At 51.7% G+C, this 24,438-nt stretch overlaps 4 protein-coding genes across 4 annotated transcripts; 2 read left to right on the top strand and 2 right to left on the bottom strand.

Moving 5' to 3' along the window:
* Positions 1 to 372: 372 nt before the first annotated feature.
* On the top strand, positions 373 to 3,932 carry LGALS1 (galectin 1). Its single transcript, XM_065652955.1, has 4 exons — positions 373 to 477; positions 1,753 to 1,832; positions 3,155 to 3,326; positions 3,722 to 3,932. The coding sequence occupies exons 1-4, from the start codon at positions 469 to 471 to the stop codon at positions 3,863 to 3,865; spliced, it is 405 nt and encodes a 134-aa protein (XP_065509027.1). The 5' UTR covers positions 373 to 468; the 3' UTR covers positions 3,866 to 3,932.
* A 2,432-nt stretch (positions 3,933 to 6,364) lies between these two features.
* On the bottom strand, positions 6,365 to 7,597 carry LOC136001799 (urotensin-2 receptor-like). The gene has a single exon (XM_065656461.1). The coding sequence runs from the start codon at positions 7,469 to 7,471 to the stop codon at positions 6,365 to 6,367; it is 1,107 nt and encodes a 368-aa protein (XP_065512533.1). The 5' UTR covers positions 7,472 to 7,597.
* A 3,410-nt stretch (positions 7,598 to 11,007) lies between these two features.
* LOC135994407 (arf-GAP with dual PH domain-containing protein 1-like) lies at positions 11,008 to 18,355 on the bottom strand. Its single transcript, XM_065644935.1, has 11 exons — positions 18,144 to 18,355; positions 17,030 to 17,160; positions 16,064 to 16,155; positions 15,892 to 15,974; positions 15,045 to 15,157; positions 13,311 to 13,457; positions 12,850 to 12,933; positions 12,443 to 12,505; positions 11,860 to 11,931; positions 11,123 to 11,354; positions 11,008 to 11,036 (listed from the first exon to the last, which is right to left on the bottom strand). Exons 1-11 carry the CDS (start codon positions 18,232 to 18,234, stop codon positions 11,008 to 11,010), a joined length of 1,137 nt encoding a protein of 378 aa, XP_065501007.1. The 5' UTR covers positions 18,235 to 18,355.
* A 1,784-nt stretch (positions 18,356 to 20,139) lies between these two features.
* On the top strand, positions 20,140 to 23,647 carry NOL12 (nucleolar protein 12). The gene is made up of 6 exons (XM_065653893.1): positions 20,140 to 20,249; positions 20,342 to 20,447; positions 20,621 to 20,669; positions 21,092 to 21,234; positions 22,208 to 22,308; positions 22,942 to 23,647. Exons 1-6 carry the CDS (start codon positions 20,167 to 20,169, stop codon positions 23,111 to 23,113), a joined length of 654 nt encoding a protein of 217 aa, XP_065509965.1. The 5' UTR covers positions 20,140 to 20,166; the 3' UTR covers positions 23,114 to 23,647.
* Positions 23,648 to 24,438: the final 791 nt, after the last annotated feature.

Consider the following 24,438-nt stretch of genomic DNA (forward strand, 5'->3'; position numbering starts at 1 on the left):
ACATTTCTTCTGCTCCTGATTCAGCCAGAGCTGAAGAGCCCAGCCCTTCTCCTAGACCCTTCCCGCCAAGTCTCAATCCATCTGACCATTTTCCATTTTCCGTGTGGGATAAAAGCCTTGGATAGTAAAACACTCATTGTAAAACTATTTTCCACTGGCTTCGTGGCCACACATAGCTGGCTCTCCTCCTGCAGCGGCCAGCAGCCCGCTTGGAAGCGTTGGGTTTCACATCGTGGAGAGGAGCCTGGGTGACGGTGGAAGGAGGCAGCTCTGCCTGACCGGCCCTCCCCCCCCAGCTAAACCAACCCCTCCCACCTTTTCCTGGGTCTGATTGGTGTGTGGGCTGGAGAAGGGCTGGGACAACTCAGCTCTCCATCTATTTAAAGGCAAGGGTGGGGTCCCTGCAGCTACTTGCCTGGGACTCCTGCACTTTGGGGGAGAGGAGCATCAGCCCTGCCCAGCAGCACCATGTCTTGCGTGAGTAGAGAAAGGGTTGGGGCAGCCAGTGCATGGTTGCAGGGATGGCTTTGCTGGTACTTCATGGAGTGGGACTGTGGGGAGTGTGTCAGCTTGGTGTGAGGGTGTTTGCACCATTCTCCTCCATCTGCTCATCAGCCCCTGTGTCAGAAGGTCCGCTAGAGCTGGGTGCCTGCTGCTGGGGAGGAAGGATCCCTGCTGCAGCCATTACAGAGGAGTAGCTGCTGTTTCTTGTTCTGACAGGAGTGTTTTGTTTTCCCTGCAAAATCCCTTTGGGGAAGTATGTGGGGGGTCCTTGCAGGGTTGGCTCCTGAGCTGGGGTAACCTGTTCTACAGCAGCTCTGCTCTGGGGAAGCAGCTGCAGTGATAGTTATTGCTCTGTGAGCATCTCTTCTGCACGGCCTTGCTGCTTGCTTTCTGGCTGAAGTTTTCATGAGTCACTGAGTCGTTATCTCTCTCCTTCTTGTAAGGAAATATGCTATACAAAAGTGTCCTTCTGCGTCAAAGACGGCTGGGCAAATGCTTGTGTCAGAAGTGATTGCATTTCTTTGATTAATTTATCTTTCATTAGACTGAGAGCGATTAAACAGAGAGCGTTTCAAATGCAGGCATATTTCTTAAGGTGGGATGGGAGAAAGGTTCCTGGTATTCTTGGTGTCTTGCCTCTTGTGCGATAGAAAATGGGTACATATGGGTTTACTGGGGTATTTTAGGTCTCCTAGAGAGAAGGTGGGGGAAGATGTGTGCATAGAGCAGGAGAATGTTCTTGCAAATGCTGAAGATGGAGGGGGGGGCGGGGAACAAAAAACAAAAAAAACCACAAAGCCCTTGTGAGCTGGGAAGCAAAGTGTCTGAGCCCCTGGACCTAGGCAAGGCTTGAAGTTCAAATCCAAGCCAGAAGAAAGCAATGGAGGCTCCATCCCTGCACAGCTAAGTTTGTGTGGGATGATGTTAGACCCACGAGACACATGGGTGTGTTTGGGACAGGTTGGGTGTGATGGGAGCTTGCAGGTGCTTATGCTTCACTGCTGTGAAATACAGATATGTTGCTGAGAGCAGCAGGAGAAAGGTTGGGAAATCGGGTACATGTCCCATGTGACTGGAATAACTTCTCTGGGATGTCCCTAGTGCAATGCCCTAGGGGAAGGGAGCTTCCCTGTCTCTCCAGAGGTCCAAAGCAATGCACTGTCTTGCAAGACAGCCCAGAGAGCTGCCAAACTGGAGCAAGTGAGCCAGCAGGTATTGAGCTAATGTCTCTGCCTCTGTGTTCCCCAGGGACCAGTATGCACCAACTTGGGTCTCAAGCCTGGCCAGCACCTTACTGTCAAGGGGAAAATTTCACCAAGTGCTAAGAGGTAAGTGATGCTGTGCTGCCCAAGCATAGTCAAGGCACAACACTGAGTTGTCTTCTGCTGGTGGGGGACAGAAGGAATCCCTCCCTTGGGTGGGAGAGGAGCAGATTTGGAAAGGGTTAACACCAGCAGTGCTTCCCAGTGAGTCATTTCCTAATGCACATTGCAGACACACACTACTGCCAAGGGGCTAAGCCAAAGCAGATGTGAGGCTCCAGCTGCACGCACTGGCAGTGACCACATCCTCTCTAGTGCAGGGTAAAGGAAATGGAAGCCATGTCTATACTGAGATTTGGGTTGACACCATCCCCTGCCTCATCCTTTCATCTGCACGAAGATGGTCCAGGAGCAGGGACACGGTTACAGTGCCTTGCTTCACTGGGTGGGAGAAGAGCATAGCCCAGGCAGCTGGGAGGTGTTGGATGCTCTGAGCCACAGCTCTAGCTAATGGTGTAAATGGAAAGACTGCATGTTGCAGGAGGGACTCTCAGGCTGTTGAAGTTTGCTTTCACCAAGTGGAGATGCTAGTGGGGAAGGTGGTGAGTGGGCAGGTGGAAGGAAGTAGAAATATGCTCCTAACTATGCAGGGATCAGGGTGGCTGGGGCAGCAGTCCCCAGCCCTTGTGCACATCAGTGGCTGGTTGGGCCTCTCGGTGGGTAAGGTGAAGCTCATAGCTGCTGTACAAGCAATAGCTGTGTTCCAGGAAACATGTCCCAGCTCTTCCCAGTGCCTTTGAAGTTCGATAGCATCAGAGCGAAGCCTCCTGGGCTTTCTCTTGCCAAATACTATGCCTCCCCTCTTCTCATCTAGGTAAGAGGCCTGGAGGCAAGGTGGACACTGGGCTAGGAAGCTGCTTCCTCCCACTGCCATTGCAGATGCTTTGGGATAGCTAATGACATGGTAATTATTTTGGCTGCCTGCAGGGCAGGGAGAAGGCAGTGGCCCACAGGCAGAGTGCAACACCAGCCAACTGTCTGGGGCTGAAACGGAATCTGTGGAAAGCAACTGATGCCTTGGGAGCTGGTTTGGGTGCAGGATAGCTCCCTGTTCAGGGCAAAGTGCTGAACCTTTCTCCTGTTAAAAACTTTGTGGAAACTAAGAGGTGTCTCTCCCAGGGATGGCACTGTGGGGCCTATCACCCCAGATGAGGAGAGCACCTGTTGCTGACACAGCACCATCATTTTAGAGAAGCTGTGCACTTTAGCAAAGGGTTTCTCTTTGGTTACCCTCATTTGGGCTTCATGAACAGACTCAGATGTTCATGATAATGTGCAATGTGCTACTGTAGTATTGATTAAAACAGCATTGATGTCTTTCTCTGCAGCTTTGTGTTTAATCTGGGGAAGGATGCTTCCAATGTTGGGCTTCACTTCAACCCCCGTTTTGATGCTCATGGTGATGTGAACACCATTGTGTGTAACTCGAAGAAGGTGGAAGAGTGGGGTGCAGAGCACAGGGAGACTGTCTTCCCTTTCCAGAAGGGGGGCACAGCAGAGGTGAGGCCTGGGACACACTCTCTGTACATGCCCCGATGAAGGGAAGGTGTTTGGCACATGGTGCCCAACTCCATGGGCTGTCTCAGGGTTGTCTGTACAGGAGGTGGCTGGTTTCTCCTGCCTGGTCAGTGCCACCATCCAGGGCTCTGAGCAGGGATAGGGGGTGGGGATCAAACATGCAAGCTCTGTCTAGCTTGAAGGGATGTTACTATTGAACTGTGCAGGGAATGCGCATCTCATGGGAGACCAGAATAACACTCCTGCTGTTGAAGAGCAGTGGCTGGCCCTGAGTGTGTTCACCTTGCAAAGTGGAGGGTGGCACAGCAATGCTGTGGAGGGGAAAAGCTTGAGGGCACCTTGGCAGAAATTTTCTGACTTTTGCATTTGTCTTGCAGATCACTTTCATTGTCAACCAAAATGATCTGACAGTTCACATCCCAGGCCACCAGTTCACGTTCCCTAACCGGCTTGGGCTCCCTGTCTTTGACTACTTTGATACACAAGGGGACTTCACAGTCCAGTCCATCAGCTGGGAATAACTTCCTCTGACACCTCCATCTCAAAGATACAGAAAAAAAACATTCAATAAATAAGAGTTTTGGTCTACACTGTCTCAATCTAGTCTGTTTCATACTGCAAGTTCAGATGGGTTGGTCACCTTGCTGGTGGGGTGGCGGGGAGGATGGTAGCCAACTTTGCTCTAGTACTATATGTGGGTGGGATTGTGCTAGCCTTGCCCCTTAAAGTCATGTATGGAGAGCAGGGCAAGTGTCAAAAGCCAGGGAAGGCAGAAGGTAAAAAGCCCAAGGAAAGTTTCAGGAGGAAACATTAGGGCTATGTGTGACTAAGGGGAAGAGTGTAAGGGTCCCTTAAGCAAAGTCACCCACTCTTGAGGTCTAGACTGACACCTTACCCTGCCTGAGTAAAATAGGTTGAAAACCATCTCATCTTAAACTAAGCACCCCTAGCTGGACCTAGACAGCCTTAAGTTGCAGAGCTAGGTAACCCTAATGGGATATGGAGGGATGATAAAGTCCTCAAATTGTGCTAGTTTTGGCCTGCAACCCTCTGTAGAGGTTGGTCCTATTCATGACACAGTTCTCCTATGTCTTCTTGAGACCTCTTGCTGATGCATGGGACAGCAGTGGAAAAGGATGCTGTGCTGGGTGTGGCAGAGCATGCAGTGGGCTCCTTATCCAAATCCTTTTTTCTGATAAGTGCAGAAACACAAATACTGTTGGGCCATATCTCATGTGGGCAGTAACCTGGAGGGCTCTGTGTTTATTCTGACCCATGTGCTGTGCCTGGTCCATCCAGAGCTGGGAGAGGTAGCAATGCCCAGCTGGAGTGTGTCCATTATGCTTTTGTTGCCCTTTTACAACTGTGAGCCTGAAGGAGCCTGCTCGCTTCTCAGTCTGAACTGAGGCTGGCCTCTTAGGAGTCTGGAGACAATGAGGTGTGCTTGATGTTACAGCATAGTTGTCACCCAAGGTGTCAGCCAGCAGCTGCCATGAGAGCTCTCCCAGTACCTGAGCAGCAATGACTACTGCTGTTGGGCAGGCTGTACCTGGTGGACATAGGAAAAATGGGAGCTGTCCTTTCCACAGTGCACAGCAGTTACCAGGTAGGCCTGGGATGGAAGGACCCAATCTTCTGGTCCTTTCTCCCAGGCTTGGCCATGACCAATGTGAAGCACAAACAATTTGGTGTCCTACAAGGGCTCCCTCCAGGGCTGATTCCTCTCATTAAGTGGTTGCAGAGCAGCTGGAGCACAGAAACTTGCTCCTATGGCAGCAACACCACCTGTTCTTGCTCTAAAATTCATGAGGCTCTGCCAGGTTCTGTATCTTGGGTACCCATGCAAAGGGAGGCTTGACTGCCAGGAATTGGGGGCTGAGGAGGAAGAGAAATGAGTTGGAGACAAGACCTTTTGAGCTGGGAGGCAGGAACACTCAGGGTGTACAAGCAACGTGAGGCTCTGCAGCTGGATCTCTCTTGAAGCTCAGTGTTGCCCAAAGCCAGTCTGCTCTGGATGATCACGTCCCGCTCTTTAGGGCTACATCAATAACAGTAAACACATTTAATGTTGCTACTCTGTGCATAGGCATGGCTGGGGAATAGCACATCTTGGGGCCTCTTCCCGTGGAGTGATATGAACGAGGCCATCCTTTCTGGGGATGAGAACAGAGTTTAGCTGTATTTGTCAGCCACGCTAGGCTACATGGTGTCAAGGCAATGACCTGGCCCAGTTTATGCAGTGGCATTGACACAGTATGGCAGACTGGGGTGCATTTAGTAGACTGGAGAGCTGGGAATGTCCTCAGCCGCAGCAGGGACATGGTGCTGGTGAGGGCCCCCTTCCATGAGCTGTGATGGTGGACATGTAGTGGAGCTCTCTCCTTGCAGCTTCCTCTGCTGAGCTGATCTTGAAAGCTGAATAAATGTGCTGACCTCCCTGAGCTGTACCTCAGGGCAATCTTACAATGTCTCCTAACTGCACTTGGGAGACTTTTTTTAGAAGGGCTCTTCAAAGATTTTTTTGTGGAGGGTGGAGGAAGAAAGCTGACTGTGAGCTTTACCACAAGAGGATGAACCTTATTCAGGTCTCCTGCTAGTGTGGCTGCTTCTTGAAGTGACTCACTGGTCCTGTGAAATCTGTGACTCACTGTTGTCCTGACTTTGTTACGACTCAGCCCGTTGCTAGAGAGGAGATGAGGGGTGGTGAGGGTTCCCCAACTGTATAATTTAGATTTATCAAGGCTAACTGCTCCCTTCCACCCACTCCCCAGCCTTGCGCAAGGTAGAGGCTGGCTTGCGAGGGCTGAAGGACCTGAGGATGGGGTCAGGATCACTGAGACACGTGTCCTCCCCCCAGCCGAGGAGGGTGAGCAGCCTTGCAAAGGGGAAGGCATGAAGGGGAAGGCACCGTAACGACGACGATGGAAGACATTACACACTGGCATGGAAGGTGATGCACTTTTATTTCCCAACATGACCCCAGCCAAAGGCTGGGGAATATCCCCAACCTGGGGTGCTGCTCACCCCTCGCTTTCCCCCACAGACCCGGATGATCCCTTGAAAGCCAGGGGGATGCTGTGGCCTTCCACCAGAGCCTCCATGGCGTCCCGCGAGGGTGCTGGGGGCTGTGCTGTGCCCGTCCTGCTGCAGACGCGGCACTGGCGGTGCCTGCCAGCGAGGAGGGTGTAGAGGAAAGGGTTGATGCAGCTGTTGCTGTAGGCCAGGCAGGTGACACCGTAGTTGAGGTAGGCACGGGCGGTGGGGCCAATGCCCAGCCCCTCACCCTGGTACAGCCCGGCCAGCTGCCAGGCCCAGAAGGGGAGGAAGCAGACCCAGTAGGCAACCACGATGGCAGAGATCCTGGAGAAGAGACGCCAGGCAGGCGCCCGTCCCGCCACTGACATCTCTGGGTCCGAGGCGGAGGACCGGTACGCCCGGGCCAGGCGGGTGTAGACAATGCCCAGCACCATGCCGGGTGCCAGGATGCTGGTGGTGAAAAGCACCGTCAGGTAGAGCCGGAAGGCTGCTGGCGTCCAGGTGGGGATGCAGATGCGCTTGTGGGGGCCACCTGCCTCCCGCAGCTGGGTCATCACTGTCATGGGGGCCGTAAGCAGGAGCGAAAGGAGCCAGAGGACGGCACTGGCCAGCTTGCGGTAAGCGTTGCTGGCCCGCCTAGCCCACAGCGGCCTGGCCACCGCCCAGTACCTCTCCAGGCTCATGGCGGTCAGGAGGAAGATGCTGGCGTGCATGGTGAGGAGGTCCAGGCTGAGCAGAAGCCTGCAGCCCACATCCCCGAAGAACCAGTCGTGGGCAAAGTAGGTGCAGACCACGAAAGGGATGGTGGAGAGGTACAGGAGGTCAGCCAGGGCCAGGTTGATGACATAGACCCCCAAGGAGCCCGCTGAGCGGCCCGCCACCCTGCCAGAGGCCACCGCCACCGTGTAGATATTCCCCACCATCCCAGTGAGGCAGATGACCCCCAGCACTGCACCCAGTGGCCCTGTGACCAGGCTGTCCCTTCCCAGGACACTACTGCCATCACCCCCACCACTGCTTTCCTCCGAGAAGCTGCCATCCTCAGGATCCTCTCCAGGCCTTGGGCTGATGGGAGAAGGATTACAAGACATCTTTGGGTCAGGCAAACGAGAGCAAGTCAGGCTGCCAGAGACCTCTTCCTTCCCACTGCCTTCCCCCCTCGCTGTATGGGACACGTCCAGCCTTAACACGAGAGGAAAGAATGGCGAGAGTTCAGCAGACACAGGGTACTCCAGAGAAGTCTATTCCTCACCTCCAGCCACCCACTCCATCTTGCTGATCTTGTCCATCACAAGCTCCATCCGGTAGTTTTCCTTAACCACCAAAGGGGTGAGAATGAGACAAGTCCCTCTCCTTCAAGAATGATCAGTGCAAAATAACCTCTGCCAGCCAGGAGGAAACGTCTCTGGTCTTCACCAGCTCCTCGCCTGTTGCTTTTCCAGCATTTACTGGGCCCACAGAAACCAGCAGACTGGTGGATTTCTCCTTCTCCCACATCTGTGTCCTCTCTGCTCAGATAGACTCTGAGAGGTGGGCTCTGCCCCCCTGAAGCAGCCCCTGGAGAGTCGCCTTGCCCACTGCACAGAGGAATGTGTCTGACTCACAGCTTCACACACGGGTGCGAAGGTAGTTCTAGTTTAAACTTGGTTCTGAGGAGTATGCTGGCTCCCTCCTCTTTCTTACAGACATGCTCCTTCCCTAGTGCCTTCCTCCACCTTCTTCCAGCTCCCTCTTCCCTCTTGTTCTTCTTCCCTCTCTTTTTCCCGTTTCCCCTTGCACAGTATTCCTCATTTTAAAGGGCAGATAATTGCAAGACAAGACTCCCTATTGTGGCAGGGGAGGAAAGCATCACACTGTGGCTTTAGAAGGAAAACAAGGGCCGGCCCTGAAAATGCAATAGGCAGGGAGTTGCCACACCACTCTTCTTCGCCCTTTGCCAAGGTGGGGGGAGAGGGCCTGTCCCCCACTCCCTTCCAAGGTCATCAGGAGCTCTTGAGGTGTAGAAAACAGATGCAGCCCCTGGTTTTGCAAGCAAACCCACAAGATGTTAGGACATCTCACATCTACTATGACCTGGCCCTGTTCCACCCTTGTCCCTCAGTCAGCAGCAAGCTCCTAGAGACCCAAAGGGCTGGGTATTTTAGACCCACTCTTTCCTCCCTCTTCCCAGAGGCCACCCTCCTTCTCTAAGCCTTTCTTCTCCTTCCCTCCAATCCCCAGGACCTCAGAGCAGGGACCAAAGTGTATTAGGAAGGCACCATTGCCTTCTAGCGGAGCATCACTGCATGACAACTATACGCCCTAAAACTTCTGAGCCCAATGCTACCTGCCTCTTTCTTCACCCACATCTGAGCCTCATTTGTCTCAGGGAACAGACACCGTGGGACAGAATTTGCAGAGCAGAAACAGATGTACCATTACCAAGTGCACTCTGCTTTAGTTCTCAGGGGTTTTCAGGCCACACCAGCTGTGCTTTTTTGCATCTTTTGTGCATTAGCTTCACTGTGGCTGAGTTAAACGCCCCCATTCATCTCCAGCAGCAATAACTCAGCATCAAACAGGAGAAGGAAGCCTCCCACCAGTACTGCCCTCACTGCAGTAGGACCCAAGCACCTTCCTAAGCAATGTGCTGCCTGCAACAGCAACAGCTTCAGCATGACCGTGCCACAGGAGTGGATGTACGGCACATAAGTCATTGATGGAGGGAACTTCAGAGGCCTCCCTCTGGGTCATCTGCATCAACACTTGGCATGGCTGGGTCATGCCTCTACCCTTCTTCCCAGAGAATTCATTGTTGTTTATGTTGTTTAGATGGGGATTGAATTTTTTCTAATGGACTGCCTCGTTTTCACACTATCAGAACGGAAAGGTACTTTGTTTTGCAACTGAAGCTTTGCAATGGCCTTCGGTTTTTAGGACAGCCATGCTCCAAACTGGGAGAGATCAGCAAATCGCAGTGAAAATATGCTTTTGGATGGAAAGCTCCATCATGCCATGGCAGCAGGATGAAGGATGCTGCTTCTCATCCCAGAAGTTGATGCTCCCAACAGGTTGTGGTGGTCTCAGCACAGAGAGGGGCCCCCAGACAAGCGGTGAGGGATGATGACTTTGCCCATCTGACTCTGATGGGAAGATTCAAAGTCCACATGCCCTGGGAAGTGCAATGAATAGCTATGGCTCCTTGCTCTGATTGTCTGTGCTTTTTTCCAAGAAACGACCCATGCCTTAGCAGTTAGCAGCTTAGCTTACATAGGAAGTTAAAATAAATTACAATGGGATTTTATATTATTCATTTCTTTAGAAGCTAATTAAAATACTAGTTGCCACATTAATTCCAGTTAGCTCCCCTTAACACACTAGGTGCCTACTCTCACACTGCCTGCATAAAACTGCAGACACATCAGATTCTACAGTGTCACCAGCAGAAGTCAGCTGGTCCTTCCAGCATGTGAAATACAGCTCTCCCAGGAGACCTTTAAGAGATGATCTTTAAGATATGAATCATGGATTGATTCAGTGGTTAACTGTTACTAGAAGGACATGAACATACAGACGTCCTACTACTACATAAAATTGTATGTTTATGTAATATACAAGATCTACATATGTAATGTGTAGGGCAGAATGAAAATGCCAGGCCTTTGACATACAGAGAATAAAGAAGCAGAGCAAAGTTAGTGTTACTAACTTCAAACTTCAACCCCTATGCTTTAGTAAAGCCAACAGAAAGTCCAAAGTCTGTATCAGACATGCCACAGGCTGCTCTCTGCCAGACCCAACCTCTCTCTACTGGTGTGATTAGAGACTCAAATTTGACAGCTGAACTTCAATGACATGAATATCCCCTACAGTATCTTCCCTAGGGTAGTATCCCACTTCCCACCACTTTTTGTTACGTACACACACACATTACCCACACACACACATTACCCGCACACACACATTACCCACATACACACAAGTATACATACACATTGTTTTTAAGCAGATCTGTTAACATTCTCTGTAGCAATTGGAGGAAGGTCTCCACACAAACGTGGTCCGAAGAAGCTTTCAAGCCCACACACGGCAGGAGGAAACAGGCCTCACATTTGGCTGTTAGATTATATCTTTTAAGTGACCTTTCTCAACTACAGCTCTAACTGATCGAATATCTAAATGTTTCACATCTCTGTCGCCAGCAGAGAAGCCATTTATTGTCTCTCCTAGCCCAGCAGCCCCTGCAATCCGCTGCGGCGTAGCTCCAGGCAGGCAGCTGTTTTCTTGCATAAGGTAGGTGGCTGTCTGCAGCTTCATGCAGGAGCGATACTAGGTCCCATGTCCAACATAGCAAGTGCCAAGTTTTCAAGGTCTGATTGACCCGCAAGGCCTGCCAGCATCCAGTCAGATCACAGCAGTTTAACAGTGACAGGTTGCGCTGAGGATTCAGACTCACAGAATCTTGCACTTGAAAGGAAGCAGCTTAATTTGGCCCCCAGAACAAAGTGGACCATCTATGGGGAAGAAAAGTGCTTTGAAGGGTGCTTCAAGAGCATTGTGTTTCTTGGATGTCAATCTCTCCTCTTCTGACAGCCCACCCAACAGGACCAGGTAGAGTCAAGTCATAGCGAGGTTCCTGCCTGGCTTCCTAAGATTTAAACTTGAAGTAGGCTTCAACTGTAGTGAAGGAAAAAGATGGTGCATTAGGGCAATGCCCTGATTGGAATGGCAGGTGGGGAAGGAAATGGCATCCAGCCACTCACTTGCATATTCCTGTGGTGTCATGGCCTGGTTGATGACACTAGTGAAGGCTGCAATCCAGTCCAGCTGGTCAGTCTCCGTCTCACAGGTGAAGAGGTATTCCCGGTCAGGGGTGACAATGGTGAGGCCATAATGCCAAGAGAAGTTGCCCTGTGCCCCGGAAGGCAATCCCTTCTGGACGCTATAGCCATTCTCTTTGCTGCCCACAAACACTTCACCCTTAGCAAACGCATCCTGCATGTCAGGAGGGAAAGAAGGATTTACAGAATCCCAAGAGAACCAGGGAATAATAGTAGTACACCTAAGGGCAGGAGGAGAGTGGGTGAGGACCAGGGACGTAGCAGCAAAAAGATTTGAAGGTGGTCAGGGAATTCAGAAGAGCAGGGAAGCTATACCTCAAGGCAGTGTTGGAAAAGAAAATTTAAGAGCATAGATCTCGAGACGTTTGAGAGAGGAACTGCTGCTCCTGTCTCTCCATGTCACCCCTGATGTCACTCTCCTCTCCATCACCACCTTTACACCACTGCCCTCCCTGTTCCCATTGTCTGCAGGCAGGGAAACAAACACAGAAAGCATGGGATGAACTGAGTGGGATGGAAAGGGGAACACCTAGAGTCAATCCAGAGCAGCTGGGGAACCTGCAAGCCACCCTTAGTGCAGAGCGAAGACCCTGGTTGGACTTTGGCCCTGTCCTCAGCATTGCTGCCTGCAGCTGCCAGAGGTCAGATCTTCCCCTCACCAAAGGATCCTTGAAGTACATGAGCCTGCGGTGATCCAGGGTGAACCAGCGCTTCTTAAAAGCCTCTCTCTGCTGTGAAGAGAAGAGGTGACGTGTGTAAGGTGACAGTGCCCTCTGCTGCGAGCAGCGCGAATGGATACCCAAAATTCATCCCAACCACTTCAACCAAGCCTCTGCCTTAATAGCAACCTCCTCCTCACCCTTTCTGAGCTGAGAGTGGGGATCATTATTGGGTTTTTCAGTCCCAACTGCTGTCCACAACTCTTGGACTCCTGTGAAGGACCCCAGAGTTGAGACAGAAGAAATCTAGACACTAAATACCTGTAAGGTCACGCACACACAGACACATGCAGAGAGATCTGTTGTTCTGGGAGAAAGCAGGGACTCTGGCTTCATCTACTTTCATATGTGTCCTTCCCCTTCCTTTCATCCTCCCCTCCCTTGGTGCACACACACTGTTCCCACGGATGTCTAAAGAGTCAGGGGGGAACAGGGAAACAGTAGGAAAAAAACATTGAAGTAGGGAAAGTCAGTGGCTCTTTGGTAGGTCCCTGTTAGATTTTTTTCTCCCACAGCAGCTCACCTTGGGACCAGTTTTCTCCATGTATCCCTCCTTCAAGAAGTTTCTTGTCAGCCGATTTTTAATCTGACAAAAAGGCAAGAGTATCATCCACTTAGCCATGTTTCTTTGCTATTCGCTTTTGCCCCCCACCCTTCCTTCTATTCCCTCCAATTCAGTCACCTTTTAGATTCATGTTTGCAGAACTGCCTAGCCAGGAGTCACTTTTATCTCCGAAGTGCTCAGAAGCAGCAGAAAGCTGTTGTTTTCTGGCAACCACAAGCCCTTTTACATACCCTTTCTCATCCCTCTATCTAAACACTTCAATTTCCACTTCTGTACCTGGGGTTCTAATAATAACTAATGGGCTCTTTTATCACGTAACTGAGCACCAGTGGGAGACTCAACAGTGTGCTCTAGCGCTGCCTTACCTCATTATCACTGGCAATGGGAAATGCTACCTTCAGGTAATGGAACTGCACAGAGCGAATGGCATTGAACCAGTCCACCACCTCCTGAGAAAGGAAAAGGACAGGACCAAAAGCTTAGCCAGAGCAACAATGAGCCATCTAAATTCACCCAGCTGCACTCAACCCTACATTAACTACAAACACAGCTCTCCCTCCCCAGCATCTACAGCCTCTCCCTCACACACACAGGCAACACATCTGCACATCTTCTCCTCCCACACAAACCGACTCAGCCAGTGCCCCTGCCCTGCTCCCTGCAGCAAAACTCTCTCACAGACACACAAAGCCAGAATCCCCACCCTGTTATCTACAGTAACTCACATGTGCACACCCCCTCCTACCCATGCTTCAGACTTTTTAATACCAGAAGCTCCTCAAACCACCGCAATGGCTTTGCAGTGTTTGATGCTAAAACCAGATACCTTTCCACTTTCATGGTAGACAAATATATTCCGAGTCTTGTTGTCTTTGAGATAGGTGATCTGCAGGCCATTGGGGTTCCCAATCTTCACTGGCTGGAACGTAGCATTGATGACATCTATTTTAACATTGAGTTTGGGTTCTTTGGCCTGAAAACAGAATGGCATTGGTCATGCACGACCAGTCCCAATAAGAAAGAGACCTGAGCTACCGCCTTAGTGAGATAAGGCAGGGTCAGAGTGTTTCAAAAGGTAAAAACTTCCCAACAAAACTGTTGTAGCACACACTCCCTTCACTGTGTGGCGAGCTTGAGCCCAAACAGCGGTGCAGCCCTTCCATTTTAGATTTGAGCTGTGCCTATTCTGGAACTGCCAGTAAAACCCTGAGAGTGCATCTGACCTTACAGCTGAGCCAGTCTAAAGGCTATCTGACCTCAAAAGGAAAGAGCCCACCCCAAGAATCATAGAATAGTTTGGGTTGGAAGGGACCTTCAAAGCTCATCTAGTCCAACCCCCTGCAATGAGCAGGGACATCTTCAACTAGATCAGGTTGCTTAGAGCCCTGTCCAGCCTGGCCTTGAATGTCTCCAGAGATGGGGCATCCACCACCTCTCTGGGCAACCTGTGTCAGCGTTTCACCACCCTCATCGTAAAAAATTTCTTCCTCATGTCTGGCCTGAATCTGCCCTCCTTTAGTTTAAAATCATTATCCCTTCTCCTGTCACAACAGGTCCTGCTAAAAATTCTGTCCCCTTTTTCTCATAGGTCCCTTTTAAGTACTGAAAGGCTACAATAAGGTCTCCTTGGAGCCTTCTCTTCTCCAGGCTGAACAACTCCAACTCTCTCAGCCTGTCCTCACAGGAGAGGTGTTCCAGCCCTCTGATAATTTCTGTGGCCTCCTCTGGCCCCTCTCCAAGAGGTCCATGTCTTTCCTGTGCTCAGGGCCTCAGAGCTAGAGACAGTACTCCAGGTGGGGTCTCACCAGAGCAGAGTAGAGGGGCAGAATCACCTCCCTCAACCTGCTGGCCACGCTCCTTTTGATGCAGCCCAGGATATGGTTGGCTTTCTGGGCTGCAAGCACACATTGCTGGCTCATATCCAATCTTTCATCCACCAGTATCCCCAAGTCCTTTTCCACATGGCTGCTCTCAATCCCTTCAGCCCCCAGCCTGTATTGATACCAGGGTTTGCCCCAACCCAGGTGCAGGACCTTGCACTTGGCCTTGTTGAACCTCATTGAGGTTTGCATGGGCCCACTTCTTGAGCTTGTCCAGGTCCCTCTGGATGGCATGTCCTGCTCCTTCCTACCCCAAGCCATTCCCTCCCTTGCGACAGTATATTAGCACTTGCCATATTCATTTCAGGGAGACGAATGAGCAGGAAAGTAGGCCTCCTCAAAACAAACCCAACAACGGGTTTTTGCCAACTTGGCTCACAGTGGGGTGAGGCTGGTTCCAGGGATGGTGCAGAATTACACAGGAGGCAAATGGAGCAGGGTGAAGTGGAACATCAGCCCTTTTATCAGTGGTGTAAGGAAGTACAAAGGCAGGACGCGGAGAAATGTCACCCTGATAGTAGGAAGGAGACCCCTCTCCTCAGGGACATGTTTCTGTTATCATCCCTGGCCTGGGATGCATAAGGCAACCTCAGAAACATGTGTAGGAGATAGAAATGTCTCCATGACCCACTGCCCTGGGCGGAGCATGCACTGAGGTGGGAGCTGACCACCATACTCACATCCTGCTTGGTGAAATACTTCAGACACCCCTCCCTCTCAGACAAGACGAACTTGCGGGGGAGGAACTGCCCATTGTCTCGACCTCGCTTCCAGAGGATGCCTTCCTTCACCCCTAGGAGCAGAAACGCCACTGTTAAGAGCATCCCCCCACAGGCACAGCAGGCATCAGAGAGCTACATGTAGGCTGGGGTCTCAGCCACACTTCTGAAATAAAGCACATGATGGACTGTGCTGAGAACAAACACTTGAGAAGGAGAGGTCTCACCTCTGACAGCTGAAGATGGTGGTGTTCCTGGGTTTGCAGCCCAGATAAATGGTCACCACAAGACATTCCCAGATGCTTCCCAACTCCTAGTCCGACTCCCACTACTGCCTCTGACAGTGTGAGACCCGTCTCTCCAGCGAACACCAGAGTCCTGGCCCACACAAACCCTGGCGTGGGACCAGAACTCTTCCCACTTGACTCTCTGCAGAAACCATGGGCTTCAGCACCTTGTGTCACAGGACTGGTAGTGACATTTCAAACACAACTGCCACGGTTAGAGGGGGTAGCGTGCAGCAGGAGAGAAATTCCTTACCACAGAGATCTGGCTCCACCAAGACAGCAAATGCCTTCAAAAAATGCCAGCTGGTAATACCAGGCTTGGAAGCAACCTGTGGCAGTGCCAGACTACACTGCCTACAATTTAAACCCACCCAAAACAAAGCCCTGTAAATAACAGCTGTGTTCTCAGGAGCACTTATGGAATTTGCAACACTGACACTATGAGCTTTCTCCTTGTGGTGCTCAAAAGCTTCCAGCAAAGGCAACAGGCGGGATATGTTGATGCTGTGCTCTGCTCTTACCATCAGAATATGGCAGCTGTTTTCCCGGCTTGGTGAACTCTTTGCGTTCATATTTGGCCCGTATCCACTGTTCTCTCAGCACTCTGGGGAGAGAGGTGACAGGCAGCTCAGAAATGAACTAGAGGAACCCAGAACTGCCCTTCTCCCTTTTCTTCTGCATGCAGCAACTTACTGGCAGTCATTGTAGGTTGGCTGGTAATAGTAAATAGGGATGTGAGCTTCGTATGTGGCTTTAGTCACAGCATTCCCATGCTTGGCCAGAAACTGCAGAGTTAGACAGAGAGTTAGTGCCTTCCCTTTGATGCAGACTCATGTTGGACCTTTTCCTTCCCTGACCCACCAAAGGGCTACATGCACATTGAGATCTAATGGAGCATTCTCTTTCCTCTCTGTTGTAACATCCCAGTAAAGTTTGGCTACAGAAAGGTGGGTCTCAACGGTCTTGTCTACTCTCAGGAGTTACAGTGATTGCAACTGAATCAACAGAATGTCATAAAAGTCACTTCCGTGGGGCTGGGTGCACACACATTCAGTGGATTTGCTGCCATGCTCCACATGTTCACGGAGATCAAGTTCAATAACAGCTATGTAATGCTGTCTGGGAGGACATTCCAAACCTCTTTGCTTGTGAGCAGAGAGATAGAGTTTATTTTCTTTGGATCGCCAGAAAATGTTTTCAGTCCCCTGAAGATTAATGGGTTGAGGGTGGTATAATGGGGAGAAGTCAAGTTCCCATAAATGCCATTGTTCTCAAGAGATCACATTATATCTGGAAATTCTTCTCGGAGCATGGAATTGCCCAAGACTTTCCCCTCAGACTGTTGAAACCAAGCAAAGACATTGAGGCTGGATGCTGCGGGCGAGTGGGAAATGAATAATCTGGAGTGACGAAGACCCTGAGCCTTGGCAAGGTACATTGCAAGAACTCTGCATTTGCCATAAAGTAACAGGAGATGGGGAGACGCATAAGGCAAGTGCATCATCCTTCTCCCAGTGGGTTATGGGGAGTATCCCCACTTGAGTATCCAGAGCACGAGTAGCAAAGGGACAGGTTAAACCAGATTAAATTTTGACAGGACAGTTAGTCTATGGCCTAGACCCAGCCCACCTGACATACCAGTGGGGATAAAGGTCTCACCTGCACCTGGGCATCATCCCAGTGGTCCATCTTCAGGGATTTGACTTTGCTGATGCTCGGGATGTTGCGGTGAATTCCTGAGCAGCTGAGGCATATAAAGACACCCAAAGTAGAGGATGCCCAGTCAGGATCTGAGGGTATAATAAAAGAGTATGACTAGAAGTGGTAAATTCCCCTGGGAGATATGCCTCAACTGAGAAAGTAGTCCTGAGAAACAGAGAGCTGGATGACCACAGCTTCATCAGAGCTGATTAATTAACACCCAAGATACAGATGCCAGTCAGGAAAAAGCATAGCTATTAGTCCCTCATTCCCCCTGCTTCAACCACTTCATCTGAATTTCTATTGACCTGAGCCTCAAAACACTCCAATGTGCCCTGCGAACTTCCTTTGTGTAAAGGGTGACTCATGATGAAAATGAAACCATGCCTGGGAAAAGACTCCAGGAGCTATTTAGTGCAAATTCCCAACAGCATTTCACTCAGAAAGTGGAAAGCAGCCTTGAATCCAAAATTTTCTTCAGAGAATTTAAGAAGCTAAAATGGTACTAATTAGCCCAGTCTTAATTTGGCTTGGGTGGTACACTCTACATGCCCATTTTGGGAGGATTACAATGGGTGTTTTGAGCAGCACTTGTAGGACCTCAAGCTGGGTACCCTTTCAAGAAGGCAAGCCCTTCAGTAAAAGAAACCTCCAAGGCGCCTGTGGCGGGTTGTCAGTTCCGAGATGAGTCACGGTGGAGACAATGCCCTCCTGAATCATGCCTTCTTTCTGCAGCAGTTAGGATTTCACCGGGAGCTTTCCTGTCAGGTCCTGACTGGGCTTGACCTTGATTTGTATTTGAGATCTGACATGACTACAACCCACAGTGCTGCAGCTACACAGCTCTGTGCTCATCTGGCACTACCGTGTCCCCGTCCTTCTTCCCATGAACGCTGTGGCAGCATGCCCTTTCTCCTCCCTTGCCAACTCACCTCCAGGGAGAGGAAGCAAATATCCAGACAGAGAAACTCCTCTCCTCCCCCTCTCCCCAAGGTTCCTGTGCCGTCAGATAACCAGACCAGTCCCAGCTCCCTGCTTCTGACTCTTCCTCCAGCAGCCCTCGGGGACCCACCTGGCTTCCCGCAGTCTGCGCACGAAGAGTTTTCCGCTCTTCTCCACACCTCCCTCAAGGCCTTCATGCTCCTCTCGTGTCCTCCAGCCATCGCGTCCAACGCTACTCCTCAGGGCAGGGCCGGGAAGGCAGCTGCCTGCACCTTCCGCACCTGTGGGCCAACCCAACCCGCTGGGTTGCCCAAGGAAGAAGGAGCCACCAGAGAGCCAGCAGCTCTTGCAGACGGAGGAAAAAGGGGAAGGCAGGAGAAGCCGTGAGGTTAACGGAAGGAGCGCGGAGGCCTGACGGTGCACCTGAGCCGGCTGGGACGAAGAGGCTGGAGGCTGAAGTGCAGCCAGGCTGTGAGTGAGGAGGAGAAGACCTGCCCCATGGGCGTGGAGGGAAGTGCAGCAATTAACCACAGAACTGGTTTTTCCGCATTTCTGCTGGAGAAAGGACAGGCCAGGAAGAGTGCAAGCAGCAAGAGAGCTGATAAAGGCGAGGTGGCCCTGCAGGAGCGGCCAACAGGCCGCCTCAGGACTCGTCATGCTCTGTGGGCTGGGGGGGTTGGCTTTGGCTGCCCCCGCAGCACTTCAGGAGCTTCCACCAAAGTCAGCTGGCCACCACACAAGCATGACACCCGTTTTTAGGGCAAGGACTGGAGGGCAAGAAAGGTTCAAGAGTTCAGCCAAAGTCACTCAAGCCAGCAGCTAAGAACGTGGCAGCCCTGATGCCCCCACCGACTCATGCTGGTACCTTTCTCCAGCACCAACTACAGAAACCACAGCTGTTGTGCAGCCAGGTCCTGCATCTTGGAGACTCAGTGTCAGAGCCAAGACCTGTTCCCACACTTGCCTCCCCCAGCTGAGAGCACCACAGGTGCCACTGACACCAAGCAATGACGACAGCTTGAAATAAACCCTCAGTTCCAGAAGGACAGGGAACTGCTGGAGAGGGTCCAGCGCATGGCAACAAAGATGATTAAGGGAGTGGAGCATCTCCCGTATGAGGAAAGGCTGAGGGAGCTGGGGCTCTTTAGTTTGGAGGAGACTGAGAGGTGACCTCATTAATGTTTATAAATATATAAAGGGTGAGTGTCACGAGGATGGAGCCAGGCTCTTCTTGGTTACAACCAATGATAGGACAAGGGGTAATGGGTTCAAACTGGAACACAAGAGGTTCCACTTAAATTTGAGAAGAAACAACTTCTCAGTCAGGGTGACAGACACTGGAACAGGCTGCCCAGGGAGGTTGTGGAGTCTCCTTCTCTGGAGACATTCAAAACCCACCTGGACGCCTCCTGTGTAACCTCATCTGGGTGTTCCTGCTCCGGCAGGGGGATTGGACTGGATGATCTTTTGATCAATCCCTAACATTCTGTGATTCTGTGATTCTTAGACCTTTACTGAAGAAACGCAGATGACAAATGTTTGGAGGAACAACCTTTATTGAAAAGATGCAGATGTCAAATACTCAGCGGTGTGGCAGAGTGGGTCTGGGGGTGAGGGATCGGGTGCTGTGCTGGCCACACAAGGCAGCGCCGTGACAGCGTTTTGCCAGCAGGGCTGGAGAGGAGCAGGAGCGGAGCCGGGGCTGCAGGCACCCCAGCCTGGAGGAGCCCCCGCCCGCGGCTGGATGCCATGGCCGGCAGCACACGCCTGCAAGGTCAAAACAGCAGCTTCTCTCTCCTGGCCCCAGCTTGGGTGAAAAAAAATGCACCTGGAGCGGGCGAGGGGGCACAACGAGGTCCCACACACCGATGGGCCGAGAGGACCCGCTGCCGGCTCCATGCGGCTCCTTCGAGCCGCAGCTAAGGCGGCGCCCCTCCCTCCCGCTCACCCCAGCGCCCAGCCGGGCTCCTCCCGCACCCTGGGGCCGCTCAGCCGACAAAGGCCGCCCGCCTGGAACATCGCGAGGACCCCAGCGCCTCCCTCCCCTTCGCCCCGCCAGGCGCGGCGGCACGAAACGGCGGGCGGGGCAGGGGCCGCCCCTCGGGCCGGGCGGCGGCGGAAGGGGCGGGCGGCGGCGGCAGCGTGGGGCCGCCATGGGCCGTAAGAAGAAGGAGAAGAAGGGTCCGGGCGGCCGTGAGGGGCGGCTGGTGGTGACTTTCGACGAGGAGAGGCGGAGGTGAGGCGGGCCGGGCCCCGGAGGGGCGGGGGGGAGGTCGCACCCCACGGGGCGCTAAAAGGCGGGGGGGGGTTCTGTGTCGCCGGCGGCAGGGAGTACCTGACCGGCTTCCACAAGCGGAAGGTGGAGCGGAGGAAGGCGGCGCTGGAGGAGATCAAGCGGAAGCTGAAGGAGGAGCAGAGGAAGATGAAGGAGGAGGTAGCCCCACACACGTCTCCCCTCCAGCCCTCCTGGGAGAAGGGTTCCCCGCTCCCCGCCATGGCGGCCCGGGGGCGGGAGGGCTCTTGGGGCTTCTCCTGCCCCGCTTGCGGGGGGACCCTGTCCCGGCCGGAGCGGCAGAGGCGCCGCAGTGACCCGTTTCCATCCCTCAGCGGCACCAGGAGTACCTGAAGATGCTGAGCGAGAGGGAGGAGGCGCTCGGTACGTGCTGGCCGGGAGGCGGGTGTCTGTGTCCGATATCCTTGGCTGGGTGATAGGAGCTGGAGCAAGGGTGCCCACACACGGTCCCGCATCAGCTCCTCGCTCCTCTCATGTCCCCCTGGGAAGCTGGGCAGTGATCTGAGCCGTGACTCCCACAGCCCTCTGGCCCTGGTGGGACAGGGGTCACGTAGGTTGTACCAAAAGGAGCAAGCAGGAGGACATTTCCAAGGTGTCACCAGGTCCCCTCTCCTGGGAGAAGGAGCTTGCCCTTCATGCTTCTAGCGCTGGTGTTCAAGCCCCTCCATCATTTAACCCTGCATGCAGAGGCTGGGTCCACCCCTCAGCGTGGCACTGCAGGAACAAGCAAGTGTATCTTGTGAAAAGAGGGGTGCTTTGCAGTGCGGGATGTCTTGTCTCCCCAGATGAGGCTGACGAACTGGAGCACTTGGTGACATCGCGGACAGAGTCTGTGAACATCGACCACCCAAACCACGTTGTAACAGTGACCACCATCAGTGACCTGGACCTCTCAGGAGCACGCCAGCTGGGACTGACCACCCCTGTGGTAAAGCCTTTTGCTGCCTCTCTGCTGTAAACATTTCTGGGGCTGGATAGGTAGGGCTGGTACTCCTGAATACGCCCAAAGGCTTGCAGCTGGCTGGAAGCTGGGATGAAGAGGGAAACTCATAACTTTCACATTCTTCCACAAGTTATGTTGGGCCTCTAAAGAGTAAGACATGTCCTATATAAACAGCTCACTCCAAACCGCATTGAAATCCTTTGCTAGTCCCCACTGACCTTGTGTAAGTGAAAGGTGCCACCAGGCTGGATGGCGAGAGTGTAGTGTTTTTAAAAGCTGATACAATGTAAGCAGCAAGATTTCAGACTTCACTGCTTGGGCTGTCCTCAACCTCTTTCCTGTGTCCTGTCCAGGGAAAAATTACTATTAACATGAGGAGGGACTTATCTCTCCATGATGCTGTGCTTGGACCACAAATAAGGAAACCACTCCGTTCTGGTTGTAGTTGCTTTTATTCTCAAAATATATTGTAACTGAGCTCTCATGTTAGTTTCAGGCTTTCAGGTACTGTTTGACTTGATCCCTTTGGTCTTCATGACTTGTGGCTGGATTTGAGCTCTTTGGGGAATTGTCTGTGTTAACCTTTACACTTGTAATGTCACCTTCTAATCTGAAAATCGTCTTAAAGAGGTTTTGTAAGTAATTTAACAAAAAGCTGAAACCTTCAGCTTATAGTTTAGACTTCAGTTGCATGTCCATGATAATGCTGAAGTTTTTGGATCTTAAGGTGGATTACTGTAGGACTTCTCACTGGTTTTCCCTTTCTGAGGGGGTGCAATAAGAAACCTCGAGATTTAAACAGCAAGGGATGTAGAGAATTAAAAAACTTCATCCATGGCTAGATGGTTTACAAAACAGGATGAAATCAAGAAGGCAGCAGAAACAACAGAATTGCAAGTCTTCTTGTTTTACTCTGTCTATAGGGATTTTTTTCTCTTTTTTTGCTTCTTTTTTTAAGGGAAAAAGTGATGGATCAGAAGGAGAACAAGAGGAAGAGGTGGCAAACAAGCCTGTGAGAACGATGCCCAAAAAGGCCAGAAACCCCTTCCTGTCTGAAAAGTATGTATAAATTCATTCAAGTCCTGGCTGCTGGGCTCTGCGAGCCAATTAGGAGGACCTTGTCGTGGTCCCAGATCAGCAGTGTGGTCGCAGGAAGGGGACGCGGTGGCAGGAGCCGGCAGAGGGCACTGGCAGAACGCACGCCTGGCCTGGGCGCTCGGTTCCCATCTCATTGATCCCTGGTGACAGCGGCAGGAGGAGGATGCAGTGCAGGGCGGGCTTTGCCCTGAACTGTTTACCTAGTCCTTCTCCAGATGCTGCTGGGAAGAGTGTGCTGCAGGGTGCAGAGTTTATCTCTAGGACTGAAAGTCTTAAAGACCCTAAACCTTTGGCATTCTCTGCTTTTTTCGGTATCTGGGATTTACAGCTGCTTTGGGGATTTGGAGAATGACTTAATTCTCTGGTGGCTGGACAGCCCACTGCTCAGGAAATTCATTTTGGTTACTGCACATGTAGACTTGCAGGTTTCCTGCCCTGGCAGGATGATGCCCAGCACAGTGGGGTTCTCCTGGGGCTTGCCCTGGCTGGTGTCCGCTCCTGCTGAGCCGCACAACACTCCTGCTATTGCTGTAGTGTTGCCTTGCTCCTGTAGATTTTGTTCCCAAAACGTTTCTATCTTCCTGCCTTGCACAGGATTTCTTCTCTTACTGCCACACTGCACATGCACAGCCGGAAAAAGACAAAAGGAAAGCGACCTCAACGTGGGCAAGGCCCACGCAAGAAAATGCAGAAATCCAGCACGGGGCGGACCACTAAGACTCAGCGACGGAGACTGACGGGAAAAATGGGCCGTGACCAAGATTAGCAGAGAAGCTAGAGCTGGGACTGGCAGCTGGGACAGCACTCCACATCTGGCCTGCTGCTCTTTGGAGCGCCTTCATTGTGGGCAAGGGCCCGGTTTACTTGGCTCTATGACCAGCAGTGAACCCACTTCAGCCTTTTCTTGTGTCCTGAGCACTGGCCTGCGTGACTAGATGCTGTACCCATTTTTTTCCGCAGTGATCTCCAGCTAAATGTCTCGGTGCCACAGAGTCTCTTAAAAACTTACGCCGAAAGTCAGCTTCTCTATTTGGCATAACCCTTTTGTCCTTGTGCCTTCCCTTGCAGAGCCAATGCTTGGCTTTATCAAAGGAAGTGATCTGGCGCTGAGTGCAACAGGCACATCGTCAGGGCGATTTATGCGACTAGGAAGAGCTCTGCTGCTCGTGCATCGGTGCTCTGGCATGTCTGCTGTGCAGTAAATCCTTTTTCTGTGGAGACACAGTGTCATCTTGTCTCATGTGTTACCACTGCAGTCAGGCATGGCACCAGAGGGGAATTTTTTTTGTTTGGTGCCTGTGCCAGGTGAAATTTGTTAACTTTGTGAATAAATCTTTATGAAGTCATTTTGCTAAGAGGGAAGTATTTGTGACTTACTTGAAGCAAAACAGCAACTGTGCTAATGCTGGTACTTGCTGCAAAGAGGGGACACAATTCCAGTTTCTTAAAGGGTCTTGAAATCCACCGGTGCTCAGGAAAGGGAACAGCTAGGAGCTATTTCTGTGGTAATACCAGCCAGAGCAGGAATGAACAGCTCATTCCATTGTCTGCTGAATGTGCTGATCTTAATCGCGATAGCTTGGAGGAGCATGAAGTGCCCTAATGCCCTTGCTGCATGTGTGTGGCCCTCTCTGGGATGGGAGTGGCAGCCCTTTACCTCAGGGCTACTGCATTTGTCTGCAGTTAATTGCCTTTCTTCTTGCAACCTTAGTTATGTGGTTTTTAGTATCGATGCCTTCAGCAGGGGGTAAAAAAAAAAAAAAAAAGGTTTGCATGTTTGAGGAACACTGATGTCAAAACTGGGAGTGGATCCTCTTGAAGAGAGTGAGCTTGGGCAGCATGCTGGCCTCTGTCCTGCAGTATCTGTAGGAGATGGTGGCTGTTCTGCCTCTGGCAGCCAGTCCCCCTCCCTTGGCATGTGTGTGCTGGTGAGGAAATGACAAAGGGAGAAAAGGCCTGTGTGGCCAAAACCCCCACCAGAAAATTGGCAGCGTAGCAGTGGATGAGTACATAGATTCCTCATGCCAGAAATGGAAGAGGGAAGAGTAAACCAGTGCCTGAGGCTTCATGGAGGAACATCAGAGCAATGTG

This window comes from Caloenas nicobarica, chromosome 1 (assembly GCF_036013445.1).
Source record: "Caloenas nicobarica isolate bCalNic1 chromosome 1, bCalNic1.hap1, whole genome shotgun sequence".
In the NCBI taxonomy this organism is placed as follows: domain Eukaryota; kingdom Metazoa; phylum Chordata; class Aves; order Columbiformes; family Columbidae; genus Caloenas; species Caloenas nicobarica.

Bases quoted from the DNA above. Each gene is read 5' to 3' on its own strand.
- LOC136001799 (XM_065656461.1), bottom strand. From the start codon at position 7,471: ATGTCTTGTAATCCTTCTCCCATCAGCCCAAGGCCTGGAGAGGATCCT.
- LOC135994407 (XM_065644935.1), bottom strand. From the start codon at position 18,234: ATGGCTGGAGGACACGAGAGGAGCATGAAGGCCTTGAGGGAGGTGTGG. The intron at 17,161-18,143 runs GTGGGTCCCCGA...TTATACCCTCAG, and splicing joins CGCAGACTGCGGGAAGCCAG to ATCCTGACTGGGCATCCTCT. The intron at 11,037-11,122 runs GTGAGTGGCTGG...CCTTCACTACAG, and splicing joins GACACCACAGGAATATGCAA to TTGAAGCCTACTTCAAGTTT.
- LGALS1 (XM_065652955.1), top strand. The intron at 1,833-3,154 runs GTAAGTGATGCT...CTTTCTCTGCAG, and splicing joins ATTTCACCAAGTGCTAAGAG to CTTTGTGTTTAATCTGGGGA. The intron at 3,327-3,721 runs GTGAGGCCTGGG...TTTGTCTTGCAG, and splicing joins AGAAGGGGGGCACAGCAGAG to ATCACTTTCATTGTCAACCA.
- NOL12 (XM_065653893.1), top strand. From the start codon at position 20,167: ATGGGCCGTAAGAAGAAGGAGAAGAAGGGTCCGGGCGGCCGTGAGGGG. The intron at 20,250-20,341 runs GTGAGGCGGGCC...CGCCGGCGGCAG, and splicing joins TTCGACGAGGAGAGGCGGAG to GGAGTACCTGACCGGCTTCC. The intron at 22,309-22,941 runs GTATGTATAAAT...TGCCTTGCACAG, and splicing joins AACCCCTTCCTGTCTGAAAA to GATTTCTTCTCTTACTGCCA.